This window comes from Crassostrea angulata, chromosome 5 (genome assembly GCF_025612915.1).
Source record: "Crassostrea angulata isolate pt1a10 chromosome 5, ASM2561291v2, whole genome shotgun sequence".
NCBI classification, from domain to species: Eukaryota; Metazoa; Mollusca; class Bivalvia; order Ostreida; family Ostreidae; genus Magallana; species Magallana angulata.
In genome coordinates, this window is record NC_069115.1 from 35221003 (window position 1) to 35244150 (window position 23148).

Genomic DNA, 23148 nt, shown 5'->3' on the forward strand with positions numbered 1-23148 from the left:
CAGATCATTAGTATGCCCTTGATCGCATTTACTAGTTAGGAGGAAAATGTTGTAGCGCAGTGTCCGTGCGCATAAAATTGGGGTGCGGGAAACACAGCTCTCCGATAGTCATCTGGAAGCTATCTTCCTGCCTCCTCTTTTTATACGGGTAAGATAAATTATAACGCTTGCGCACATTCTTAAAAGTAAGTTTAATAGATCTAAAGGGTTCAAATAAAACTTTATTTTCTGAGCTTTTTGTAATAAATATTAATGTTGATAAATGTCATTGTAATTAATATTGATATTTATTGTTAAAATGTCATATTAAATTGTTATATCTAAATGAAAGTGTAGTCATTCGGAAGCTGTCTTTCTGCCTCATTCTTTTATACAGACTGGGACACGGGCTACTCCCCATGTAGAGGAGACATTATGGAAACACTTTGGCTAGGGCACCCGCCAGGAGTGGGCATGGTGGAACAGAGATCTCGAGGATCTACATGTATATGGAATAGTACTGCTGTCGTTATGATATCGTCTTGACTTATTACCCCGAGAAGCGTGTGGTAAAATTATGAACATTTTCTTCTAAAAATTAAATTAAAATAAAATGTTTGTGAAGATTTTGTTAGATTGTATTTCTTTATATTAAAGCATTTTTAAAACCATGCAGAATTCACATAAAAGGGAAGATTTTCCCTTTTTTGCATCATGATTACTTTTTGAGTACATGTAAGTATGTAACGTGTAACATGTTAATTATATATAAAAAAATGTAATATACTTATGTCTAAAACTTACAAAATGAAGTATCTCGTTTTCCACCAAAAGTTGATTACAATTATAATTTTAATTTTCATGTAAAAATAATCAATGTACACATGTAATCATATGTACGTTTAATCTTTACATTTAGAATATAAAAACAAAACTATGTACAATGCGAGAAGAAAAGCTGCAACAAACACAAGACTAACAATAGCATAATACATGGCAAGTAGTGATGAGGAATTACCAAGTTGTTTTGATTTGTTTTCTGTGGAAACAGCGTTGGATGTATTATCTGTAAAATATAAAGAAAACTCGTTAATCTTCTTTCGTACTGATTCCTGAAATAATATACTTAAGATTATATTTGTATTATTCAATTTAATTTATAGCTTTGAAGGGTTTTTTTTTCTTAAGACCAAAAACCTGTAGCAATATTTACCAATTACTTTAGATGTTGACGAGTTGATGGTTAAAACTCGAATCGTTTTCGATGGTGAAATAGGTACACTCATCATGCCTAAAACATAAAAACTTCAAAACAAAAGGAATTTAACCAATAAAACAGTTACTGTTAAACCCACCAAAAATCCTAATCTCAGTTAAAATCATCGAGTTTTTTAATATTTAAGAGAATATTTAAGATGTACCAACAATTTAAATCGCTACAGCTGTTCAGTTAAGACAATATGTTTTTACCAATACAGAAATCAAATATTATTTGTACCAATATAAAAAGGTAAACACAATGAATAACAACTATACCTTCTGATGAAGACTTTGAACATCCAGCTATATGATTGCATTGATCTCGGGTACAATCGCATTTAAGTAGACATCCTTGACCATAGTACATTTCAGGACACTTTGTACTACAGTGTTTTCCTATATAACCAGCATTGCAGGCTTATAAAACGGAGAATAAATTCTCATTATCTAAAACTTTAATTTGAAAAATGTTGATTACATCAAAGGTTGAAAAAAACTTGTTACATGTAATACCTGAACATTTTCCAAGAGTCTCATTCCAAACATATCCCAGACAACACGTTGTTGTTTTGTCTTGTCTAAATATAAAAATATTAATTTTTACAACGGCTTTCTGTTAATGAATGGCAATTAAAGTGGGTTTTTATCATTAATAATTTGGATTGTTTCAGAGATATTGGTGAAAGCCTTTGATTGATCACATATATATATATATATATATATATATATATATATATATATATATATATATATATATATATATATATATATATATATATAAACGTGGAGACAACGTCATTTATACTTTGTATATGCATGCTCCCGCGCCGATTTCATTACATATACTATCAAACACTCCTTTTAAATAATCAACAACCTTGAAAAAAGGCCAACATTAATTTAGATATATCTTTAAAGTATATCATAAGCTAAATCCTCTACTATGAAATTACATTTGTGCATGTATATGTTTACATGTACGTGTTTCATTAGATATGTTCTAATCTAGAGATGCCACTCATTGTTGTATAATATGAAATCTGCTCAAACTGAATAATATCAAAAAAGTATACAAATGTTATAATTCGTATCAAAACTTTCTTACCCTGAGCATAATCTAGAATATGCTGGAACAACGCAAAAAGAAAACAATACTGAGTATAACAGAATCATCGTGTGTAGCAAAAAAAAAATGGATTATTCTTTCTTTATCTTCATAATTTACATGTAGATATGATGTAATAACATGTAAATGTTATCCACAAACAGGAAATAATTCAAAAAAATATCTACGATGCGTTTCCGTGTTTTTATTTATTTTTAAAACATACAATGGGTTAGCTCATCATTCCTTTTTAATGCACATGTTTTCCTTGATACAGAAGGACTGCTAAATGCTAGTTTTAAAGGTTTATTGCCTTAAGACAAATTTGTGGTATAAACCTTAACATTACACAAAAATAACAGTCATAATCATATATATATATTTTATATAATTAATTATCATAAACAGTGTCAAATTGAAAAAAAAAACTTTAGAATGACTACAATCAAACTGTAATACAATAAGTGTTATTTGTTGATAAAGGACCACTAATTGTGTACTTTGTTTTGTAACGAACTAATACTACGTATATAATCAACATGAAGACTGCAAGAAAGAATAGACTGACAATCGCGTCGCGCATGGTCCGCGAAAGCGGAGAGTCCACATGCTCCTTGGTTTCCTCCACTCGACAAGTGTCGTCAATATGGTTAGGGTTAGAAGTAGGTGCATCCTTTGTGATAGAATCAAAATCTTTAAGGAAATTATAGAGACATGTAGTTATATACTGTTAACAGGACATTGGATAAAAGTTCACATATAACTAACGAGGAAATTAGTGAAAAACATTACTTTTAATTACAAGTGTTTTCCATTAACAAGGTAGTATTTTTTAAAGAAATTTGGATGGTTTATTATGTTACAGCATACAATTTAAATTGCCATTAAAGAATTCAATATCAAGATTTAAAAAAAAATTAAAATTAAAAATCAAGTAATTCGTTTGCTTATGTTATCGTTTTTGTTATGACCGACCAATATTTATTTGTATGCAATACATTGTACGACTGAATTGACAGGAGACTTGATAATTATGTAAAAAGTAATGTCACATTGTCAGGGTTTTTTGGTTTCATATGAATATAATTTTGATTGGATTGGAAAGTATTATTATAATTCTAAATCGAAATAGCAATAGCGCAATCAAAGCAATTTAGGAAGTTTATTTTGAAATGACAAAAAGGGGTAAATAAATGCTTACCATCATGTTTATTTACTGATGACATAAATGTGCTGGTCATTACTGAAGAAGATGCCGATTTACTGGTCGAGTCTAAAGTAATCAATCAATATTTCATGCAAAATGTAGTCGTCACTGATTTTATACTATATAACCACTACATGTAAGGTATTAAAACTGTTTTTGAAGTCATCAACAAACTTGTGTAGCTAATTTTACTTACCGGGACAACCTTCAGCGGGTTTACAGTCATCTTTGCTGCAGGAACATTCTAAAATGCAAAGAATTGGAATTCACAAGAAGAAATATGCATGTAAGTTATTCATTTTAACCACAATAAGTAGTAAAACCTGCAATTTTTAAAAACGTACTTGTACATCTATTCTCTATTCTATTCCAGTAATATCCAGGGCAACACTTAAGACTTCCATCATAACTGTTACATGCACATGTAAAAGAGCAAAAAATATCGTTGACAAATTATAATTGTTTAAGCATTTTTTGTATGCATTATATTCGGTACTATTACCATGTTGCTGGGGGTTTTTTTAAAATTATTTATGACCATTTTCTGTTGGTAATGTCTTAATAATATTTGTTAAAATTTAAAACATATACTATCTTACCTTCGGCAAAAATCTGCATGTAAAGTACCAATACATAGGTAAAGGAAATGAATTACTCTGAGTACTAAAGCCGATAAAATCATAGTTTTGTCTATGACAAGAGTGAAACAAGTAATCCTACTGCAACAAATTAAAAGTTAACAATAACTTTTTATGAAGTATTTTTAGAATAAAAAAATTACCTATTACTTCCTTTTCTAATTAAAAGGTCGTATTTAAATCTAGGACAACGTGATGTTAGACAAAGATATAGAGATATTTGACAAGGATGATAAATGCATTCAAATCATATACATGTTTCATAGCTTTTTTCAGATGTGTCTTTCAATAGTCAACTTGGGAATCAAACATGTATGGGAATTCAAAGTTTATCTTTCTATAAACTATGCATCCTATCCTAGCGAGGGCTAGCGAGGATGCGAAATGAAAAATGTAGTGAAAAGAATTTTTTGTCCAAGTAAAGCCCCCTTTAAATATTTAAAAAGAAGGATTATATCCGTCTGTTTAGATTCTTTTCTCTGAAAATTTACCTTGTACTAGATAGAAACAGGTAAATGCTTCAAGTGAGATATCATAGTTAAAACAGTGGAAAAATGAACCACGGCAACCCAAATTTCTCTTGCTATAAGTATTTTTTTTAATTGAACTTTATTTATTTTACAACAATTGATAAGCAAGTTCTACAACTTATATTAATATCTCACGTTGGCATGGATGTTAGCGCGAGGGGGTCATTGGTTTGGGAAGAAGCTGGAGTACCCGAAGAAAACCCACGTGTCGAAGCGGGCGATCGCCATACCTTATAACATACAGGCACTTTCGATTACGTGGATCGAACTTGGGTCGCAGCGGTGACAAGCAAGTGCATTGTCAATTGCATTGTCAATGCGCATTGCTATAAGTCAATGGAAAAACAAATAAAAAAACTTTCATTTAAGATTAGTTTTATGCAGGATAGAGATGCATATAGTTAGATGTCTCATGTCAGCTGCAACAATACTTGTTTAACTTTGTTGATAAATATGCAACAAGTTGCAAGGGATAATACGTTTTTGAAACAACCATCGGTTAGTCAGCCAGTTAGTCGGATGGTCAGTCAATTCTACTTTTTTGCAATTCTCCTTAAATCAATACAGTTACATGTACCGTCTTTTAACATCGAAGGTTATACGGATATTAATTAAGGGGAGATATGCAGGGAAGTCTGATTTCACAATTTTTCTGGAACTTTCTGATAATAGTTCTATAATTCTTGGTATTAGTGGTTAACGGTTCGTCAGCGCAAATCCTCCTGTATTAAAACTCATTGTAGGTGAGCATAATTTTGATTCCGTTATTTTTTTCTAATACATTTTGGTCAGTGTTTTATACTTGAACTTACATGTACAAGTTGAATAGTTACAAAAAAGATATATGTGAGGCAATGCTCACTAGGATTAAATCTGCTCTGATGTGAATATAAAGAATAAATAAAATCGAAATTTAACAGGAAGTTGACGTCCAATAAGTACACAATACATCAAATGTATTACATGCCTAAATAAAGAGTGTGTAAAAATTTCGAGCATCTGCAATGAATAGTTGTTGAAAAATCTTTAACAAAATTTATAAATGTATATGTATACCTTGCATATATATATATATATATATATATATATATATATATATATATATATATATATATATATATATATATATATATATATATATATATATATATGTTTATAATAAACAAAGTGACTGTCGTTATTTAACGGGAAGTTGACGTTTAATGGTACAAAAATAGATCCCAACATACGCCATGCTTAAACAAAGAGTGTGTTTAAATTTGAAGCACCTGTGATGAACAGTTGTTGAGAAATCTTTGATGAAGTTAGTTTGAAAATTATATAACGGAAAGTTGACGTTAAATAGTACTATATAAATCCCAATATATGACATGCTTAAACAACCAGTGAGTTTAAATTCCAAGCACCTGCAATAAACAGTTGCTGAGAAAAATTGGACAAAATTTGGTACGGACAGACAGACAGAAGTACGAGCAAATACACAGACATGCACATAAGGGTAAAACAGTAGACCACTTCTCCTTTGGAGCAAGGGTATAATAAAGTTATGAAAAAGTGTTTTTCCGCAACTCCCATGGTTCAAATAATATTTTGTTTAAGTGCAGTGTAAGAGTACATATTTACAGGAAATTCCGATTCCTTTTCTGTCCTTGACATTTTGTTTTAAAATTCAAAAATTCATATATTCTAGATCTAATTAATAATAAAAATGCCTTAACTAACAAATTTTAGTTAAAGAAAGCAATATTTGATCCTTAGAGAAATGTTTTAACGGCAGATTTTATACAAACGCAACTCCTATAATATGATCGTTAAAACTGATATAATGAAAACTTTAATATGAAAGTACTGTCTTTTAGAAATATATATTCGTTGTTTTGAGAAATGCAATCCAAAGTTTATTTGATTTTCTAAGTATTGGATAAAATAATACATTCTAGGTTATATGTACATGTATAATAAAACTCGGATAATATACTTGATATTAATGAGTAACACCAACTAATCTAAATATGTGTTTTGTAGTTTCGTATATAAAGTAGTGTTGTAATAAATATATGAATAGACTATTGTTTTTGCCTTTTAAAGGGTATTTATGTAATTTTAAGATTAATAAAATAACAGTCAGTGTGATAACTTAAAGCATAACATATTGTCAGACATTGTAGTACATTACATAATAATCATTTGTTTTCTTTATTCTAAAAATGACAAATGTCAGGTGGTGTACGTCCAGTCAATAAACATTGCACGAAATACATATTTTTCTATACTGTATAACATTCATTAAATTAAAGTTTCTTTTGATCACAAACATGCACACGATTACCAGTCTCAAAGTAGTGTTGGTTTGTGACATACTGTGGGATTATTTAAATTCGTGGGGACCAATTTTCGTGGATTGTGGGTTCTTAGTTATTCCTTGGGATTTTATTTCATGGATGCGTCGGTTTGTAGTGTTAGTAAGAAAACTGAATAACAATTTGTTTGTTTTCGTCGAGTATATAATTGTGGGGAAGGGCTGTCACAAATATTGAGCCACCACGAAATCAAAAGATTCCACAATATATTTAACAATACGCATTTGAATCAAAATGTTTTCATGAATAAAATACAAATAGGAACATTCTATTAATAAAGCATTACAAATTATCTCCATATAACTGTAATCGTATTGAAATATTAGTTTTTTAAACGAACAATGTATTTTCTTCAAAACATTATAGAACAATTGTGATGCATCTTCATTAAATAAAAATTTCAACAGAATAAATTCAATATCAAAAACTGTAAATAATAATAAGCCTTCATATAGAACTGTTTATTATTAAAAAAAAATGTTTTAAACGACAATTTCTATCTGTGTGCAATAAAAAGCATGCTGCTTTCGCAGGAAACTTGCCATAAAAAACAATGTGATTCTAATTTTTTTTTAGATCACCTGAGAGAACAAAACTCAGGTGACCTATTGCTATCCAAAAAACTGAATGCATGGCTATGATGTCCACTAACTCATCTACCTAAATTGTGAAACTCATGACCCCTGGGTAGAGGGGGGGGGGGGGGCAATATGGCTATAACATTTTAGTTTCCATGCCCCTTGGAGTATGGGTTTTAACTCTAGGGTAGGGCCAAAATGGATGTATAGGTGTCAATGCATATAATGTTAAACAAAATTATCTTTTTTACTCCCACACACCTGAAAGGAAAACTTAATTCATGATTTTGTAGACCAGATCTTTAAGTTTTTATATATTTATCCCCCCCCCCTTTCGAAGAAGGATAGGCATATTGCTTTGCTGCTGTCTGTCGGTCGGCCGGTCGGTCTACCAACAGTTTCTGTTCATTTTCTTCGCAGAGGATGAACATATTGAAATGAAAATTGGTATACAGCTTTATCATAATAATATCTAGGTCAAGTTTGATATTAGGTACATGTAGGATCGAGCAATGTTCGACAGAGTTATGGCCCTTGGACGTAGAAAAATTCCAGTTATTTGCAGTTTCCGCTCATTTTCTTTACAGAGGATGAACATATTGGAATGAAATTTGGTTTACAGTTTTATCATGATAATATATAGGTCAAGTTTGATATTGGGTACGATCGAGCAATTTTCGACAGAGTTATGGCCCTTGGACGTAGAAAAATCCCAGTTATTTGCAGTTTCCGCTCATTTTCTTTGCAGAGGATGAACATATTGGAATGAAATTTAGTTTACTGGTTTATCATGAAAATATTTAGGTCAAGTTCGATATTGGGTTCCATCGAGCAATTTTAAACAGAGTTATGGCCCTCGGACGTAGAAAAATTCCAGTTATTTGCAGTTTCCGCTCATTTTCATTGCAGAGGATAAACATATTTAAATGAAATTTGGTATACAGGTTTATCTAAATAATATCTAGGTCAAGTTCAATATTGGGTATGATAGAGCAATTTTCGAAAGAGTTATGCTCCTTAGTCTTAGAAAATTTCCAAAAATTTTGAGTGTACGTTCATTTTCTTTGTGGATGTTCCCAAGAGAGGGGGCATCACAAACATCTGTTGTTTATTATAGGTTTCACGATTCTTTTGAAAGATTTAAAGCAGGGAGGTGGTCGTCATTACAAATTTATAATTTTTTCAATCCAGAATGAAACCTAATTAAATACATATATGAGACTCCTCGACAAGTTTGTGTATGGGTTATATGCTACCCAGGTGACCGTTAAGGCCAATTGGCCTCTTGTTATGACTAAATTTGATAATGACCAGGTTAATTAGGTACCTACTTTACTTTCCTAATTCATAAGTTACATTGCTATGCCAGCGATTTGAAATAAAAGTATTTTAGGTCGATTGAAGAACGATTTCTTATTGCTTTTTGTGATGAAAGAAAATGTTTGAAAGTGAATATTCTTGAATAACTATGTTGTTGCATCATGCATTCTTCCAGTCAAAATTACCAAACACCATTGCATAGAGAAGTCAACTAATTGTACATTGTATCACCGTCGAATTACCGGTTTTCAAAATTATAGTAAATAATGGATTCAACATACTTTTGTAACATGCTATCAACCTCTACAACTGTTAGCGGGATTGAGACGATCTTTATTGCAGGAACAATCTAACGTGCAATTATGCCCATAATTGGTACCGTAATATCATTATATAATGCAGACAAACGTTTTCGCAAAATCGCGTCATTTTTTGCGTATTATACAATCTGAGTCGTCTCTCTTTGCATGGATATTATAGAAATTCAAGGTAATTGACAGTGACATATAATTATTGGAGTTATTGCAACGTAAATCAACTATATCATACTTAGACTTAATGAAATCAATTGGTATAATGTTATTAGTTGAGAATCATACTACACAGATACTTTTCAATCATACTCGCTGGTTAGAAAACTCAGATGTGTTTTGATAAGCAAAATGGTCGCCAACACAATGTGAAAAATTTTCACCACAGTCTGCTATATTTAGAATAACCATGGCATGTAAAACAAACTTCTTAAAATAAATGATAATGGCTGTCAATGTTCGCTCTGTGTCTTTTCCCACTAACTTTTCCCTCTCAGTTTGCATCAGCAGCTTGAATTTACAAAGTTGACGTTGACGTAATCATTTGACATTGTCATTCAAAATCATTTGATTATTTAGGCCCTTGACTATTATCATAAACTATACTTCGCCCTCCATTATGTGGACATTGGCAATTATACGTAAATGTAGATAATTTTTGATAAAGCTTTTTTCATGTTGTAAACAATGATTTTAAATAGAGCCCATGTTTTTGTTTTACTATGTTGGTATATATATTAGAATATTATTTCGTATAGAATAGCAACCAGGAAAGTAACGAATAGAAAATAAGTGAAGAATGTTACAAAAGTTTAGTCCCTTAACTTTTTGTGATTCTTTAGAGCCAATAGCGTAAGCTTCCTATTTTTTTTTATTATAAGTTAGATACTTTATCAATGTGAGCCCGTGCCTTAATTTCAAAAGTCAACATCCTTTTCTTGATAAAATTTCGTATTTTGCAACACATTTTCTTCAACGAGTGTTTAAAACTTATCATAAACAAACACACAATACATCAATGGAAAGTCAAACATTGCAGTTTTTTTAAGTTTCGTATTCCTATATTTCTTCTTAGATTTTAACCTGTTATCGGTTTTGATGTTTTCATGTTTAACCACGTAAGTCTTAAGAATAACACACAAACAATGTACTTTGTTTGACCAAAGAATTGGTGCTACATGTATATGTTCAAGGTTATCTCGTAGGGCACACAACTTTAAATGCTAGCAATAAATGTAAATTTCTAAAATTTCTAAAAATATACACATTTAAAAACGGTTTTAAATATGAAATAAAAAGTGACAAATGGCTAGTAAGAAGATACCTTCTTTGGTTTGATTTCGAAAAATTAGAAATGGTTCTGTCTTGCTGACAGTGTTCAACAACAATATAACACTTTAAAAAGTTATGCTCCGCAAACAAAGAATATTTAATTTCTTTGTTTGTAACAATTAAAATAAATTAGGTAGATATGATACATGATGAATCTGTGTTTTGTTGGTGTTTAATTTCCTCAGTAGTTTTAGGCACTCATCTTAAGAGTTTAGTTATACATGAGAAAGACATTTCTATTTTAGAGATTAAATCATATATAAAGACAGTTTTTCCTGGAAAAAAAACTTAAACGCAATATTTATTATGCGTGTTCTTTTGTAATGCAAGGTAGCTGTGAAATTAGAGACACTGATATTTACCTGCAGTTTTTAAATCGTATACCTGGAAAATACAAGATTTATCTGGGACTTTTCCTCAAAATAATACTTCCGCTTTTGACTTGTCGGAACAATCGGGAAAACCATTCGAAAGTAAGAGAAGTTCTCGTTTACAAAGTTGGTGCTCTCTTATTAAGGATAATTTCTGAAAAGTTTCAAAATTGGTTGACCGCACAGGGCACAGTGATTTGGTATGTAAAAAGCGATTTTTTATACAATGTCTTCTTGTTATATGTTTTTGTAGATGTTTAGAATTCAGCCCAATACGGGTAAAAATAAAACTGCTCTTAGATTTGTTATTAAAATAATCTAAAATTAAATTGATTTGATAAACATAATCAAATGAAACTTGTGCTGTTAAAATATTGCTTTCAATTTTTTTTAATATTTGAACTGTAAGAAGTTTTTAAGGTAAAAAAATAATACTGCAAAAAACACAATAAGTCATTAATAAAGTAAGTGGTTGTATAAAAATGAAACATTAATATGTACTGTGTACAAATGAAGCATTAATATGTACAATGTGGTTTAAAAGGGGGAACTACTTAAATCCTAATTGATTCCAAGTTAAAACTAATTTGTTTTTAAATAATTCAAACGCAAATCATGAAAATCTAATAAAGTTTTAGTGTAGTCAGAAAGAATTTCTGGGTTATTATCGTAAAAGTTTACCCGCTTTTGTATAGAAATTGTTGCTTTGAAATGCAAATATATAAGAAAAATAAATATCCGCCGATTAATTTCACAAAATCTTAATAAGCCCGCAAGGCAATGTTTTTCTTTTTAGTCCGCTACTTGTGAAATCGAATAGGGATTATTGTCTTCACGCGATCTATCAGTCACTCTTTTCATACTTTGTTTTTATAGCCATGGTTTTTGTTTTCGTTATGGTTTATTGAATTGATTTAAAACTTGCTGTGTAACTTCATACTGATGATCTGCAGATTGACGTTGTAGTTTAACTCCCGTTTCATGTGCTTTTTGTCATAAGGTGTTGCTTTTTTAAATGTCACTCGTATTGTTACGATCAGTCAGTGTTCCAATTGTAGTCGTATAAGACGGTAAAAACCCGTGTACATTATCCTCTTTTAATACATTTTATCAGCAGAACTTTTTTAAAATATTCTTTACCGAGTGGTGTAAGAATTCCTCGAAATCTAGATAAAAATAGGACTATTCCATGAATAACACTGGGGTAACCTAGATACAAATTTCACCGACTCTTTCTCCCGACCTACATGTATTTAGCATTTGAAATTACCTGTGCTGATAGGGGAGAATGCTTACATTTTGTCTATATCAGATATCAGGTATTTTTATACAGAAACAAAGTGCAAAACGTTTAAAGCATTTTAACAGTTCTGCTTTTAATAGTAAATACCCCGATTATCAAAACATTATCTACACGTGCAATGCATTTCACAATTTCAATTGAAACTAACCATGCCAATTGTTCGCATGCTTTTATTGTCTTATAGTGGGAAAAACATTGTTCTACAATTCTAACAAATGAACTATATGTTTTGACAATTGGGTATTTTTATTTTTACAATTCTGTGAGACCCCCCCCCCCCCCCCCATCTTACTTCTCATAAATATTTGTGCAAAGGTCACTTGGAACAATCACAGTTGCAGTTTGACATTTTTTTCAAGTACATTATAAGCTTTTTTATCAGGAAAACAAGTGAAAAGCTGTCAATGTGACAGCAAACCGGGTGTTCTTTTATGTGAACTGTATCCATAATCCATGTCAACCCGTATCCAGTGAAATGAAGTACCCTATATGCAGTATTTTGTCAAAAAAGACTAAGTTCAAAAGCTGGTATTTTAATAAATAATCAGAAATCAAAATCCTAGCCATATACACACCTCTGATATATGTACAATTAATCTGCTTCTTATCTTGAAAACTGTAGGAGGAGTTATCCGTACAGTGAGGGTACCCTATATGCAATATTTTGCCAAAAAATGACCAAGTTCAAAAGCTGGTATTTCTTTCATAAATTATCGGAATTCAAAATCCTAATAATATGCACACCTCTGATAAATGTACAATTGATCTCCAAAGAACAATTTCCTATCATAAAAACTGTAGGAAGAGTTCTCTGTACAATGAGAGTTCCCTTTTGTCAGCCGTCTGCCCGCCCCCCACCCGCCCGCCATTTTCACCATTTTAATAACAGGATTTTTCCGTTGGAAAACCCAGTTAAAAATCACTCGCTGTATCTTTCATCTTTTGTTGCATATCAAGTGTCGGTGTCTTTGGGAACTATTTAAATAAATAATGCATCACGTGATTACAAAATATTTCTTGCTTAGTTTTTAGCCATTAATGCCAATAGTGAGGGATCATATTAACATAGAATCTTTCCTATATATGATCACTACGTAATACATGTACAATGTACTGTGAACATCAATTTATACGAAACAGATATCAACAAATATTAAGCCAGGTTTTTTGGTTTTGTTTTGGGTTTTTTTTCTTCTTCTTTTTTTTTTAGTTACACATTAATCTCAGCACGGCACATATTTTTACACTTTTCCTTAGAAATAAACACAATAAAAACGCTAATACAAAATCACTACATTCTATTTTTTCAGCTATTTTTGGATTGGTTTATTTTTAATTGCAGTGAAATGGCTCTGTCATCAGAGAGTTGGGTAGACGAATTAAACAGTAGATGGACACCCGTTCTTTTTCTTGTCTTGGGTATTTTTACCATGATAGGACAGATCTATATTGGTCCAGTTGCATGCAATTTCCCAGGACATTTTTCAGAATCGGATGTCAAGTATGGCAATTTTAGATGTTTTACGGCAACCTATCTTGGCGAAAGCTCATTTAAAGCTTTTTCTACAATTCCGACGGTTTCTAGCGATTTTGAGGAAGACAAAACTTACATACGAACCCTGTATCAATACGTTCCTTTAATTCTGATATTACAAGCAATGTTCTTACGTATTCCGTGTTTCCTGTGGAAATTTGGAGAGAGAAAACTAGGCATACATTTTGATGTGACGTCCGGAAAATATGGTGACAATGGTAAATCGGTCGGAATAAGACTTGCAGTCCACTTGATGCAATGGATCGAGGCCAGAAGCGTAAACATTTTATCCATTGGGTCGTTTACAATTTTCCATTGCTTTATTAAACTTCTTTATTTAGCGAGTGTTGCAACTCATTTTGGACTATTAGATCATTTCTTTAAAAAAGAAAATCATATCAGTTTTGGATTACAAGTGCTTGAAAACATCCGAGAGAGTGATGCATATTTTTTCCAAAATTCACCTGCATTCCCAAGAGAAATAATATGTACCTATGCCAAAGTGTCTGTACAAAGTATTCAAAAACAAAACGTACAGTGCATACTCCCTTTTAATCCGTATCTGGAGCAGATTATGGTTATTATCTGGTGGTGGATGACCTTCCTTATTGCTTTAACTATATTCGATGTCTTCTGCTACTTTTTTGGAGCTCTTCGACCGAATTCCAGGAGTTGGTAAGAATTTCCGATACCGATGTGTTTGTGAACAGAAGTGTAAAGTAAATTATATTGTACTTACGTTAGGAATACAAATCAAATACAAAACGGAGCATCCCCTCGCGACATGACTTGTTGTAGGGGGAAATGCATTATTTAGTAAATACATGTAATAAAAATAATATGATAAGTATTTCTTAAATCCACTTTAAATTCATAATGTCTTTTTTATTCCAATCCCCAAGCTTTGTGGTGTATAAATTGGGGGAGGGGGGTTACATTGATGTGGTTCCACAATTTTCCTATTTCTAGCAGAAACTGAACACATATGCTTTAAAGTTTAAAAATTTAGATTCTTTTAGTGACATTCATTTTTATATAAGCATACATAAACGATCTGTATACATTATGAAACATAGCTGAAGATCTAGTAATCTGTAATCTGCTCTGATGGACAATTCTAGTTGTTTGTCGTATGTCAACCCATAGTAGTAGATATGCAATTATTAATATGAACTAATTTTCGTTTGATAAATGTGCGATATTTTGGACTAGTTCTATTGTAAGTAATACGGGAAAAGTTTCCCGAAAGTCGATCGATTCTTTCGATGTAAGTCGGATGACTGTAATCTCTTGCCCGCTTCAACTTTTAACTATGGGCAATCTTGTAACCCTCTAATACCACAAAACGTTTGTTGTTTTACCTTTACTAGATTTAATCCCCGAAAATGCCAAGTTGTTGATTTGAACTGCATACGGTAGCGATTTACTTCAAGTCGAACATAAAGTTACCGGAAACGTCTGTTGTCAAGTCGAACATAAAATTCCTGTTTTAACTTCGCTTTTTACGATAACTTAGAAATATTGAATCACTTGACTTGGGAATCGATAGGGTTTTTCCTTTTACCATGCCAAAGAAGTGTACAAAGTTTAATGAATATTTATGAGAGGGTTTTCTTGGAATTTCGCAAAAGAGCTGACAATGAACACATACATACACACATACATACACACACACGCACAGCAGCGATGCTATATCCACCTCGCAACAAGTTGTGCGAGGTCATAACAAAGTTTAACCATAACCTGACATCAGTATAGGTAAAATCCACACACAAAAAACAGGTACACGTATGAAACATCGATCCTACAAGGGCTACATGTATTTTTTGGAAGACACTGTTTGGGCATTTTATAACTTCTGCAGTATTTTATACATGATACAACCTGATAAGGTATAACAGTCGTCTCTGTGCATATAATAACTAGGTTGACAATTATAAAAAAAATATCTTTTTAAATTAGAATTATTGCACAACATTCAAAGATAATTCATTGAAAATCCATTATCAAGGAAGGTTTCAGGATACCTGTTGCAATTTGTCTTTGTCCATCATCGTGAATTAATTTTACATTTTTATCTTCTGATGAAAAATTAAAAGTCCAAATGTCATCATTTCTTGCTTGAAGTTTCTCTGGGATATGAAAAATCAAAATTTAGAAATTGTTTACCTTACCAATCTTTGAACCGCAAAGACGGGGCCAAATACATGTATATAAAAAAATGTTTACAAAGTTCTTCTCCTCTTCTCCTGTATACATGTAGGAGAAAAATAAATGCATGTTTACAATGTCAATGCACCCTTCTACCAAAATAGTGAAATCAATGGCCCTTGGGTCAGGAATCCAAGTTTAAGCCAGTTGACGGGGTCAATATGGCCATATACTAGTAGTACATGTAACAAGAGGCAAACAGGCCCTAACAGTCACCTGAGTATCATAGCCCTTACACAGACCTCCCGAGGAATCTCATATATGCATTTGAATTAAGTTTTAATTAAGTCTGGAGTAAAAAAATAAATAAATACTGTACTGACTATCCGACCCCTAAAATCTTTCAAAAAGGACCACGTGCTTTAGTACGTAAAACAAGATCTTCAGAAGGGTTGTATCATTTTAATAAAATCGAAGTTAATACAACTGCTTATAGAATCACTCTGTTTTACTGATATTAGTTTTACCGTGTCTAATATACAAACTTGTTAACCGATATTAGCCATACCGTATCCAATTTTCACATCTTTTGTATTTGCTTTATCAAAACAAAACAAACAAAAAAAAAAGAAAAAAAATATTTCAATTGATATTATTGAATATTGTTTTCAACTAGTTGTACTGTGAAATTAAAGCCTTCATTTTATTTATAGCCATTTTTATTGTTCTTTTGTTTTTTCATCTTTTAAGATTTCAAATCTAAGAAATTTTTTAAATCTTACGTGAAAACGATCATCAGAAAATAATATCCCTTGCGCCGAATAGAAATTCTAGCAATGAAATAAATGTAAATTTTCAAATCATGTATCATCTATTAATTATAAAGGAGAGGAAGTGCACAATCCTGAGACCGTAAATTATTTCAACTTCCAAGAAGGACGGTAAAAAATCGTAATTTGAGTGTTTTACTAAGATTTTACTCCGAAAAAAAGAGATGCGATGGGCGCGCCGATGCACTAAATATGTTTTACAGATTTGTGATATTGTTTTAGATAACACATAAAATATCAGAAAAAGAATTAATAGCTTTTGAATATGAATTATTCAAAAGGTCATAGTTAATACCTGAATAATTGATGTCATATCAAATAATTTTTTACGAGTACTATGTAAAACAAACAACTCATATTTTTTTTTATAAATTCAAATGTCATGTATATCTCCGTATTAGGACAAAATCATTGTCACTAGTCAGGGGTATTAATGCTGTCAGGTGTACGTATCTGTTGGGATAAATTTATTTATAGAGGTAGTTGCAGAGTTCCTTCATTTTTACAGCATTTTTATTTCTTTGCGGCCTACTGACCAAAGTATTTAATTTTTAATCCGTAACCCAGTAAATGAAAAAAAAAATATTGCGTAAATTGTAAAATTCATGAAACCTGGATCAAAGATTCAAACCAATTGATACAAAATCTTCACCAATGCACCAATTAAATGTTCAACTTTAAATTTATCATTATGTACTTTGGCGATTTTACTGTAAAACGTTCCGTTGTTGTACTCATTTGCATGTATGCTAATGAGCTTAGGGGAACTGTGAGGAATTATAATTTGCGATTTGCCCCTTCATTTGAGGATTATTGCCATAAAGAAAGATATTAGTATGAGTCTGTTATTATGTTCTCTTCTTAAACTGTGGAATTTACAAGCTTGGGCCTTTTGTGGAAGTGGGGGGATGGGGGTAGGAAAATATGGCCATATAGTGAACATGTCTGTTTCAAGTCACACGGGTTACCTACTGCCGTTGGTCGTCCATTGTCCGTTACAAAGTTTGCATTAGTTACGGTACTCAGATGACCGTCAATGCCTGTGGGCCTCTTGTTGAAAAATTGACATCCCTTTTATTCTATCCCTTACACCCATTTTAATTTTGAAGACACATCTAGTATACGCAAGAAAAGATAAAAATGTTTATTTTAAACCATTTGTGTGATTTAAAGATGATCCAGATTTTGGTGAAACAAGGTCATTGAAATATGACATGCACTGTTTACATGTAAATCTCCATGTCTAATCGGATACTTGTACATAATCTGAAACGATTATTGATGTTTTTGTTTCATTTTTTGCTGATAAAAAATCCTGGAAACAAATGTAAATTGAGCAAAAGTGCAAAAAAAGTAACATTAAAAGTACCATAACTCAAACACATTGTCTGATATGCTTCTCAAGAAATTCTTGATACAACTCTTTTGATAAGCGGGGCACAATAAACTTAAAAAAGATAATGATTTGAGAGCAGATGTCAAAGTATAAATCGAGAACGTTCAATATTAGCGGACAAATTGTGCTTTTAAGGAAATTTCGAAATTCTCAGTTATCATCTACCCAATTTATGTACATGTTCATAGAGTGAGGGAACGATTTTTTCTTTTTAATAGGTTTGTTAAATCCAATTTGTTAAGGATTGACCTGGAAAACCCAAATGAGGCATTTGAATTAGATAGGAAAAAAACCAGGAAATTTGCAGACTGGTTAGGCGGAGACGTCATTCAATTTCTCCAAAACATCCAAGACCAAGAAAATGGATGTGTCGTCATGGAAACCATCACAGAATTGTGCAGGATTAGACACAATATTGGGTATTCCACACCTGGCCCTTCAAATGAAGAAATTCATGGCATGGTAACATCATTCTTATCGTATGTTACAGCGCACATCAATGGCCAAACGGAAGGGACAGACGTTTGAAGTCACCATAATGCAATTAATCAGATTCGATATTTCCCTGTAGCATAACATGTAACGAATTAGCAATATGATATATCTGATATTGTACTGTGACGTTATTGGTGTTCTTACCTTTCTTTGCAGAGCTGTGTTCTTTTTTTATAACATTTGTAAATATTTATCGAAAACCTATCTAAAAGGGATGAAGTTTAAAGGGAATATACGCTATTTTAAACATGTAGGTTAATTTTTTAATTACTTAGCAATTATATGTTTAATGACTGTATAATATATACTATAGCCCCCTCATATGTATAAGCAATGCTATTTAGTATACAATAAATGGCATCATTGTAAAAGAGAGCTGTTCAGTATTGTTGATATTTGTTTGTACAGACAAATTGTCTATATGCATGGAAGATGTTAGATCATAATAACATGCGATTAGTTGACTGAAAAATAAGCGTACTTAATAGAATTTATTCTCTCATAATGTTCTTGATATGTGTTTTTTAACCTTGATTTTCAGTAGTTCTACGTGAAAATGTGTCTTATTATTGTTGAATTGAAGAACATTGTTGCTTGAAAAACTATGTCCTCGTTTTGTGTACTTTGACACTTATTTATCAACAAAGTAGAAATTACATAGACATTTGAACGTTTATCCAGCTGGTACCTAGCACAGGTATATAGTAAAAATATGAAGTCCTCTTTAAACTTTAACTTAAAACCACGGAACATTAAGTAAGTTTAATCGAGCTTAACATTTACACCAGATTTATAAATTATTGTATATATAAACACAAACGACAATTTACAATATACTACATGTATACATGAAAGTAAAAAAAATTCTCAGTTTATTAAACAAAACTCTTTAAAATATATTTTCAGTTCTACTTTATACTTCCGGAACATATTGTCGATGTTTGGTTATACACATGTTCATAGAATAAAATTATTAATTGGATAGTTATGACAATGTTATCCCTTAGAAGAAAAATTCTTTTAAAAGAAAGAAAGTATGATTTAATTCAACGTTTTATAAATACGCAAACAGTCTCTGATGTAAAATTAAAAATTGAATAAATGAGAGTGCATTTGAAGTGCATGGTTTCATGTACTATTCACGTATCATTATAAAAGTGCATCTATATATTTAATATTTTTTCTTCATCCTTGTTGACTCAACATTTTACAAAAGTCAATAGAATCGATTAATGTCCCTATCATTAAATTGGTTAAAATCATTTTTTAAAATGCTTGAAAATGTATTTTTTCGGTGTTATGATTAGAGAAAAAAAATAGATAATTGAATGTGAAAAACTTCAACGAATAATGCACAACAATTGATTGATGTTTATCTTTACATGAATAATATAGCCAAACTTTTAATGGTGATGAACACAATTTCACTGCTTGTTAAAAAATATTTTGAAGTTAAAGTTCCATTTAATTATACTGCAGAGTTTTCCTATATTTATCATTTACCCTTTTAATGGTATGATTATTTTTTTGATTTTCCTGATAATTTCCAGGAAGAATAGATGAGCAGTTTTCCATCACAAAATTAATTATAGACATTTTTTTGATTAGGCCTGAAAGATATTCTCGGGCTATGTTTAATTATATTTAAACTGAACCTACAATATTAGATACACGGTAAATAAAAGCAATTTTAATTAACCTACATTTCACATCAAAGCTAATCCATAGAAGTTTTCAGGACATTGGATGACAATATTTTTGTTCACATAATGATACATGTGTTAATTTAAAATATTGGCGTTTCTAACGTGCAATTACAGCGAATGTTTACTTAGTAGTTGCCATATTCGAAATAATTGACAAATTTTTCTTAGTTCAGTTCTAATAAAAAACATTAATTGATGTACAGCTACCTACTTTATGTTACCGATTGATAGATACATAGAAACATATTAATATAAACAAATGCCTCATCCAGTGGTCACACAGGATACACGTACGACTGTGGGAATCAGTACAAAACAGTATAGGAACACTCAAAACAATAAAACATCAACTTAAGATAAAAAAAAAAGAGAACACATGTTCATATCAAACCAAAATTAGCGTATACACTCAATAATCATCATAAAATTGAGGGGAAAACACAAGTACATAAGGAACCTATACTATTTAATACAAATGGATTTCAATTATAAAGAATTGTAACTTTCCTGTAAAATGGTAATCGATTTTGTTGTGGCAATGTTCTCAGGTTTGTCAAAAAAACAAATGACTTAGTCAATCATAGATAAAGATGTAAAACTATTTTAGAATAAAATAAAGAACAAAAATAAATATAACATAAAGTTATAGCACTTTTGCCATTTTATTTTTGTTGGATTTGAATAAAGTTATTGAAAGGACGTAAGCATAAGAAAGATTGAATTTAATAAAATAAGTATGCATACATCCTCACAAATCTTTGATTTGTATTGCTATGCGTAGCGAATAATCACTACTATGAATATGACAAATAATACTGCTGCAACAACAAAAATACTTATTATAAACTTGAAATATGTTGAAGTATTATGCTTTTTCTTTGCATTACGTTCGCTTGTGATGATGTTTGTCCGTCCTGTACTTTCTGTAACTAATACAAAATGGTACTTTAAGACATTGCCACTGTTATCACACATTATTATTTCAATTTATTTTTAAAAACTATTAACTTTTTGTAGAAAGAATAGTGATAATTGTCTAGTGACATGTATATTCAGGGTCAAATACCTACATGTAACACTACCTCACAATTGTTTTTTCATGTTACAACAAGGTTCTGTTTACATTAACATGTACATTATTGTATAACATATGCTTGAACGTTTTTTTCAGATCTAATAAAGTCATATATCTTTTGTTAATTAAAGACACAGTAAAGCACTTTAAGTGGGGTTTTTTCCATTTTTAAAAAATGTTAAATTTAATTATCTACTTCTACATTGAAAAACAAAAACTAAGGCGGTTATAAATTACGAAATGTAGCACTCTTTAAAGAATTGCGGCCTCTGTATATGCATTAAACTACTTAAATACATTCAAACTTCGATTGACTATTAAATTAATTTTGTAAGCACTATTTATATAGTTTAACGCATACAATTAAAATATAATTTAAACTGGAGCATGAAGTCATGGTTAACATTACAAATTACAAAGTTCATCCTATTTACCATTTAATCTTTCGGTGTGAACAACAGAAGTTGACGAATAGCCACTGTAAATGGTCCACCATAGAGTTGACGGATTAAAACCTTGTTCTAAAATGACAACAACCCACATTACCATATCAAACGTTAACCATTGATAACAAATCGTATTCAAAAGACAGCTTTTGTCTCTAAAAGTATTTATCATATAACCTACTAATTACCCTTTGGAAATGCTCCACATAACCTATTTACATGTATATATTAAGGCGGGTATATATTCAATAGATTTCCTTAGTACAGACAATGTTTATTTCTCTTGGAATTGTACATTGTAGATCGAAAATAATCATTTGATACCAATGCAAAGTTTTTTTAATATAGGAAATAGATATCACTCTAGATAAAAATAGGATCTTTTTCATTTAATATGTCAAAAATAGTAGCACTGCTATTGAGATGCTAAACTAAAAAATAAAACGGATAAGGTTGAATATTGATTAACTTTATAATAAATTAAAAAAAAAAAATACAGTAAGTTAAATAAATACCTACGAATACTAGTACATCTGTTTTCTGTTTTGTTCCACAAATAACCTTGACAGCAAATAAGGACTCCATTTGAACTGTATAACATATTTAAAATTATTATGATTGTTTATATAAATATTGCCATAAACAGGGAAAAACTCGGTTCACCATGATTAGAGATTTTTCGAAACATGAGAATTTCGATTCTGTTAATTTTGTCTAGCATATCAAACAAAATATCAAAAATATATATTGAGTGTAAACAATCTTATAATCTTACCTTTTACATAGTTTTGAATCTAGAATAACAACATATAATGATAAGACCAGTATTATTTTCATCATCATGACTGATAATTTCTAAAACAAATAATGTTGAGCTCGTTTTAACAAACGTCACCGATTTACTTCCTTCCCTGTATGTTTTCTATCAAGTTCAATCTGATTGAAAATTCGCAAAGTTAAAAGCTCACACAAAGTTTGACAAACCAGGACATTGGTGAATGCCAAATTATATCATGACAAAGTATTGGAGAAGATTCTATTTTCTAAAACAACTTATTTTTTTTGTTTGATGAAGAGTGAAAAAGAAAATTTGAATTATTGTAACATATTTTTACTACCCTCAAAGGTAAAAAAGACGAACAACGCACGTTAATGCCAATCATATAATGGTGAATCGATTAATTCATGCATGTGAAAATAAAGCCAAACTTGTATAGAACG

At 30.9% G+C, this 23148-nt stretch overlaps 2 protein-coding genes across 2 annotated transcripts; one reads left to right on the forward strand and one right to left on the reverse strand.

Moving 5' to 3' along the window:
* Positions 1-637: 637 nt before the first annotated feature.
* LOC128183232 (multiple epidermal growth factor-like domains protein 10) lies at positions 638-2489 on the reverse strand. The gene is made up of 5 exons (XM_052852180.1): positions 2345-2489; positions 1753-1817; positions 1516-1656; positions 1193-1270; positions 638-1045 (listed from the first exon to the last, which is right to left on the reverse strand). Exons 1-5 carry the CDS (start codon positions 2410-2412, stop codon positions 882-884), a joined length of 516 nt encoding a protein of 171 aa, XP_052708140.1. The 5' UTR covers positions 2413-2489; the 3' UTR covers positions 638-881.
* Positions 2490-11073: 8584 nt separating this feature from the next.
* LOC128183233 (innexin-11-like) lies at positions 11074-21582 on the forward strand. The gene is made up of 3 exons (XM_052852181.1): positions 11074-11191; positions 13637-14503; positions 18424-21582. Exons 2-3 carry the CDS (start codon positions 13641-13643, stop codon positions 18731-18733), a joined length of 1173 nt encoding a protein of 390 aa, XP_052708141.1. The 5' UTR covers positions 11074-11191; positions 13637-13640; the 3' UTR covers positions 18734-21582.
* Positions 21583-23148: the final 1566 nt, after the last annotated feature.

Coding starts and splice junctions, on each gene's coding strand:
- LOC128183233 (XM_052852181.1), top strand. CDS start 13,641: ATGGCTCTGTCATCAGAGAGTTGGGTAGACGAATTAAACAGTAGATGG. Junction 14,504..18,423: donor CGACCGAATTCCAGGAGTTG/GTAAGAATTTCC, acceptor TCTTTTTAATAG/GTTTGTTAAATCCAATTTGT.
- LOC128183232 (XM_052852180.1), bottom strand. CDS start 2,412: ATGATTCTGTTATACTCAGTATTGTTTTCTTTTTGCGTTGTTCCAGCA. Junction 1,818..2,344: donor TATTCTAGATTATGCTCAGG/GTAAGAAAGTTT, acceptor TTTTATATTTAG/ACAAGACAAAACAACAACGT. Junction 1,271..1,515: donor TTCAAAGTCTTCATCAGAAG/GTATAGTTGTTA, acceptor TTTATGTTTTAG/GCATGATGAGTGTACCTATT.